This window comes from Sinocyclocheilus rhinocerous, unplaced genomic scaffold, assembly GCF_001515625.1.
Source record: "Sinocyclocheilus rhinocerous isolate Xijiao unplaced genomic scaffold, SAMN03320098_v1.1 scaffold1600, whole genome shotgun sequence".
NCBI lineage: Eukaryota > Metazoa > Chordata > Actinopteri > Cypriniformes > Cyprinidae > Sinocyclocheilus > Sinocyclocheilus rhinocerous.
Genome location: NW_015665129.1, coordinates 560108 through 566704, shown reverse-complemented (window position 1 = coordinate 566704; position 6597 = coordinate 560108). Strand labels below are relative to the sequence as shown.

General features: G+C 37.0%; 1 protein-coding gene across 2 annotated transcripts in view; it reads left to right on the top strand.

Annotated features, from left to right (window-relative positions):
* The window catches only part of LOC107731239 (monocarboxylate transporter 5-like), a 16828-nt gene extending 10431 nt beyond the window's left edge, over positions 1-6397 (top strand). For both annotated transcript variants that reach the window (XM_016542266.1, XM_016542265.1), the window contains 3 exons: positions 1586-1797; positions 3299-3392; positions 4359-6397. In XM_016542266.1, coding sequence (XP_016397752.1) covers positions 1586-1797; positions 3299-3392; positions 4359-4564 — 512 coding nt within the window. In that variant the 3' untranslated portion in view covers positions 4565-6397. The remainder of the gene's footprint in view (positions 1-1585; positions 1798-3298; positions 3393-4358) is intronic.
* Positions 6398-6597: the final 200 nt, after the last annotated feature.

Genomic DNA, 6597 nt, shown 5'->3' with positions numbered 1-6597 from the left:
GAAAAACACATTTTTCACATATTTTACATTATTACAACACCTCTCTCCCCAGTCTGGCATGAACGGCTTGAATAGTTCCTGTATCAAATGAAGGCCCGCCTTCTGAAATACGAAATGTGCTGTGATTGGTTAGCCGGGCCAGTGTATGTTGTGATTGGCAACACTCGGTGCCTGGTCGGGAAATGTCATGCCAAATTAGTGATCGTTGTTTTGTTTTGATCTCTCCCCTGCGCTTCCACGTGCGTCACTTTTGAGCGGCGCATGTGCAAAGCCGTCATGCGCCCGGAGCTGCTTCCAGTGTACAACAGTGAGCTTTGTACGTAATCCTTTATTACGTTTTGAATATGGATATTTTTCTTACAAAAACGCATCGATTCGCTACAGAAGGCCTTTGTTCACCCCCCGGAGCCGTGTGAGACACTTTTTTTTATGGATGGGCGCTTTTTATTTAACTTCTTTTGGACTGATGCATGCAACACCCGCTGAGTGCCATGAAACAGCTTGAAAGATCAAAGACAATTTTTTATATAACTCCGACAGGATTCGTCTGAAAGAAGAAAGTCATATACACCTAGGATGACTTGAGGGTGAGTAATTTATAGGCTAATTTTAATTTTTGGGTGAACTAACCCTTTAAGTAGCGGTTTTTCATGTTTGTTTAATTTACACCATGTAGTTCAAAGGTTCGGGGCCGTTTAATGTTTTTGAAAGAAGTCTCTTATGCTCTCCCAGGCTGAATTCATTTGATCAAAAATACTGTAAAACAGGAATATTATGAAATATTATTACAGTTTAAAAATAACATATATTTATTCCTGTGAGGACAAAGGTCATGTGATACTGAAGACTATGCTGAACATTCAGTTGATTTAGTTGATTCTTCAGAAATCCTTTTAAAATGCTGATTAGCTGCTTTTTTGATAAAAAAATGTTTCATATTAGTTTTTGCTGCTTAATATTAATGAATTCAGATTCATTTTTTAGGATTCTCTGATGAATAAAGTTCAGTAGAACAGCATTTATTTGAAAGATTTTGTAACAAAAAGTCTTTACTATCACTATTGATCACTGTAATTCATCCTTGCTAAATAGAAGTATTTGTTTCATTTCATATAAAATCTTAATCCAACCCCAAACTTTTGAACAGTATTGTACCAAGTTATTTTTTCAAAGAATTAAAATATGCATTATTTTTTTATTTTTTTTATTTGTTACTAATACTGATCTCTCCATTCTCCATGTTGGGAGAAATAGAGGTATATTTCATGTGTACAGGCATTGTAAAAAGATGTTGTAGTGTGTGTATGCATGATAGCGACTTATATTCGTTTTTCTTACAAAGCAAACCAATTATTTTAAAGTAATATACTACATTAGCCATTTAGATCACCAATGGTTTTGTCATTTTGAACCTTGACAGTTACAGTCTTTTACATATTACATGAAGAGGTCAAACAGGTTTGGAACAACATTCCATAATATTAATATAAGACAGCAATACTGTGTAAGGAAGAAACCTTGGAAGAGTCCAACACTAAGCAGCCCATTTTCAGTCCATCAGTTCAACAGTTTTTCTGTCTCACAGGTATAACAGAGACGGTGGCCCAACTTGCATCTGGCTGGGTGACAGACAGGAATCTGGTTCACAAGTATCACTACCATAAGGCCTACCTTATCCTGTGTGGTGTGGTCAATCTTCTCTCCCCTCTGGCCACCTCATACATCTTGCTCATGGTCTATGCTGTCTTCTTTGCCATCTTCTGTGGGGGGTACATGGCTCTCCTACTTCCTGTGCTGGTGAGTACTGGCAAGCCTGGGCCTTGCAAAGATCTTGTATAAATGTGTATATATAAATAATATGCTTAGTTCAGTATAAAAATGAAATTTCAGTTGTCTCTGTTTAGTTGTTTCGTCACTTTCGTTCTCAATGTTACCAGCAGCTTGAAAGTATGTCTTAGAGGAGTTATGAACTCAGTTCTGTTCATTACAAATGGGGAGATCCTAATGCAGTTTCCTTCACTCGTATTATATATGCTCATGGAGAGGTCTTGTTTTTCTAGTATTGAGACATTGAGTTCTTGTGGTGTAATACTGCGAAGGGCAGTGTAAGGAGAGAGGGCTAGATTGACAGGCGGCACTGCAGTACACCCGTTCCTCTGGAAGGAATCTCAGGTTTTACCTTTCAAATATGTTTTACATCCTGGAATCACTCTCAGTGAACCAGATAGACAAAATGAGTGCTTAAAAAGCCCCTGAGGGAAAACAGCCTGTTGCCTACATGTATAGACATTAAATATGCTTGTTAAATGTGCATGTAAAGTAGTTATTATGAAAATATCTTTGAATTAAAGGGATAGTTCACCCAAAAATGGAAATTCTGTTATAATTTACTCACCTACAAGTTGTTCCAAACCTGTATGAGTTTCTTTCTTCTGCTAAATATGAAATAATACATTTTGAAGAATATAGGCAACAAAACAGTTCTAGTCCCAATTGACTTAGTAGTATTTTTTTTTATTTTTTTTTTTTAGTATTTTTTTCTGTAATACGGAAGTCAATTGGAACCAGCAACTGTTCTTTTATGTTCAAAAGAATAAATGAACTAATATAGGTTTGGAACAACCGTAGGGTTAGTAAATAATGGCAGAATTTTCATTTTTGGTGAACTGTCCCATTAAGAGACTAATCAAATATTGATTCTCCCTGAACCTCAAGAAAGCAAGTAAAATATACATAATCAACATCAACAAAATACAATTGCTTGTTCAATTGTAATATGCAAATCAACTGTTCTGTTATGAGTAAATATGAGTAAATTTGATGAACGGCAAGAGAATTACTGTAGTAAAGCATGATGGAACATAGTTTTTCATACATTATGGTGTTAAAATGTAAGAAAATTTTATGAAATATATACACTACCGTTGGGGTCAGTAAGATTTTTATTCAGCAAAGATGCATTAAATTAATCAAAAGTGACAGTAGTTTTGCATATACCTGTGTGTGTGTTTGTGTGTGTGTGTGCGTGTGTGTGTGTGTGTGTGATTATATTGCATTGAATTATAATTAAAATTATTATTTTAAATATGCTTCGGTGGGAAAAAATGTGTATTAATAAATTTTATACGAATGTGGAATTTAAAAAACAAAAAAACGTTTTCTTTAATGATAAATCCTTGTCTATATTCTATATCAAAGTTTGCTAACCAAAGTTCAGTTTTTTTCTGGCTTAGTCAGAGAAGTCATAATCTGCCATATGTCATCTGTCATAAATATTATTAATTTCTGTGTTTTCCAGGTAGACTTGGTGGGCTCTGAAAAGCTGAACAATTCGATGGGGTTCTCAATGTTCTTTGTGGGGCTTGGTTGTCTAACAGGTCCTCCTCTGGCAGGTATGTGGAGTTTGGATGAACTCCTTGACTAGATCATGCAAGCGATAAACATCAATAGGTGAACGTAGCCTTGATGTCTCACGAAAATAACCAGCAGCTTTGGAAAGACTTGGCCGGACATGATAATGTGTAAGACAAGCTTGCTTCTGTGTGTGTGGCTTGAGGGACACTGAGGTCGTACAGTTTCATATTTCTGTTTAAGTGGGTTACAGATGGGAGACATATTAACCCACCTAAAAATAGGATCACCTGTCTGGATAGATTTAAAGCATTTTGAACTGATTTAGTTTTCCTAATATGCAGTATATATATGGCTCCTTTTCATTATAATGTATTGCTAAACAAATTCCATTAGGCTACTAGATATATTTATTTGCTGCTATTTAATAAGAATACTCAGTCATCAACACAAATACAGAATCTCCTTACATAGAACAGTTCTACAGTGAAGTACAGTTCTTGGAAAAGCAAGTCTTGAAGAGGGGCCTCCTCAGGAAGGCGAGCATAGACCTTCCCCTGAACTCTGTAACACAGTTATGCTAACATGAACCATCTTGTCAGGGCCCCCTTCCACAATTCCTCCACTCCCCCACCCCAAAAATATAATGAGCAGCCAGGGAAGCAAAACTGATTTTTCTATCCGACCCAAGGCCTTTCCGGATATGACCCGGTGCTGCTTGCATAGTGAAAACAAGCCGTGGTTTTAAAAGCGTATCCAGTCAGAAAACAGGTGTGGGGAGATTCTGGGCTGGAAAGTGAAGAAAGATTTCTCCATCAGTCCATCATCTTGAGTGTCAGGTTACTGACCGTTCTCAAGTATATCGTGCAAGAACAGAAAAAAAAATAGAATGTAAAGAAAGTCTGTCTTTTTTCCATGTTTTCTTCATTGACCTCCATTGACTAAGGAAAACTTTCCATCTGTCAGCAGTTTTATATACGTCTAACGCATTGCGTTTCGTCCCAAAGGCTTCCTGTACGACTACACTCAGACCTACGACTGCTCCTTCTACCTGGCAGGTGTGTGTTATCTGTTATCGTCAGTTTCTCTTTTCCTCGAGCCTCTGGCGAGGCGCTGGCAAGCCCGGAAGAAGCGGCTAGAGACGCTAAACCAAGAATTGATGTGGAGTAAGGGCTGTTTCTGCCCGGCGCCTAAGAGGAATGGTGTTGTATAATAGAGGACTAAACTCAAAGCCATTTTACTTTCCACCCTGTCATGTGGTTCACCCTCTGAGGGCTGATCGGAAGAGGACCTGACCTGAACATTTGGCGGGACCACAGCGTGGCAAGCAAATGAATGTTCATTTGAATGCAGAGACCAATAAATGAATGCTTCAGGACACTACAATGCAAACTACTTTGTTTTGAGAATGGAGTTGGTTGAATTGTTTTATATAAATCTTCTTACTTCTCTCACTGCCATCTTTAATGGCAATCAGATCAGCACGAGAACAAAATGAGGAGCCTTCGTCACCACATAAGCTTTTATGTTACAGCTCATGATAAATCTGGATCTTCCTACATTAGAAAGTTACTCAAATGCTTCCACTGATATGATTGTAAATTTGTATCACAGGACACATAATACTCACTTAGGCAAATATATTAGTAGTGAAATAAGAGTATTTTGTCAGATGGGGATGGGTCTATGCAATAAGCCTATTAAGACCCTGTGAGCCTCCTTTTTGAGCCTTTAATGCGTGTTCATGTCTGTTGATGTGTTTTTGCTATGAAGCTCAGTACTGTGTAAAGGAATGCATCAAGCCATAGTGGCTGACATCAACAGATTTTGTCATTGGTGCCCCAACTGGAAGACATTTGGGGCCAGAATATTCCAGACATGGACTTCTTTTTTTTCCACTGGTGCCAAATCAGTCACAATGTCATTTACTGCTGACAACAACCAAGAGATTTTTTGGAACAAACCGCTGTGAATACAAGTGAATATTCTTCTGATGCCAAGTTTTGCAAGAATTGGGTCAGTTGGTTTGTGGGTTCATGTGTACCTGCACAAGAGGCCCAGATGCTGAGCATTTATATTGAGCGTTCTCTAAAGTGCAAATCCTTTATTCTTATTGTCATTTTTATTTTTAGGTTCTCATTTTTTTGTTGGGTATACTGCAGTGCACTGTTTATCACCACTGTTTGCCTTTGTACACAATGACTGTGCTAAATATCCTGTGATGAGAACCAAAGATGCAATAGAAATATAATTTATCAATCTATGCATTTGAACATGTCCTGTGTTGATAGACATCTCGTTACTGCTCACATGTTGTAGACTTGTAGTTCTCTCTGGTAATGTGGTTCTGTGTGAGCTATTGCCCTCTAGAGGCACGAAAGATGTACTGCTACTGGAATGTTGTATCAATTAACCGGCAGTCCATGTTCTGGAATGTCCAATTCTTTTGTTTCATCAACCAAGTAATGACAAACGAAGTATTTCCTAGAATGAGCAAGACACGCACAAATGCAACAATTTAACAAATAATAACAATACGCAATTGAAATCTTGAAATCATTGGCCACTGATTTTTTAGTTTTTGTCAGCAAGCTTTTCCTCATCACACTAAATTGTTTAATGAAAGCAGGGTTTTTGAAGAAATGGGTTAGTGTCTTGGAAAATGTCTATAAGTTGTTTTAAACTAGCCTTAAAGACAGTTAAGGGGACGCAATAACACTATTAATGTCAATGCCAGACTTCACCAGCAATACTGTACTGTTAGTGATTTCGTACTTTTGGAAAAATGTGATAGCATGATGCTGGCCTGAGGATTATAAGATGAAAGTTTTTTGTTGTGTGTGTTTTTTTGTTTTTTTTTAGTTATTATTATTGACAATGCTCAGGACTGTCACGATCTACAAGACTGCGATTAAAGCCAGCAGTACATTTGACAGCCACTGGGTTTCATGTAAAACATTTGTTAATCCCTGGGAGATCTTATCTAAATTATGAGGAAAATATAAAAGAAAATAGTTTTCTGCAAACCAGAAAATAGATAATATAATCTTTGAAACAGCACTGTCTAAAGTCCATTGATTATCTTAATTATTATTAGTGTCTTTAAAAAAAAGATTGCATTCATATTAAGATTTGTAATTTTCAAACATACACATTCTTTTCATGTGGAACATCAAAAAATAGCACAAAGTAGTGTAAAAGATTATCTTTATTGAGAACACTGCATGTAGCACACAATGGTAAGCA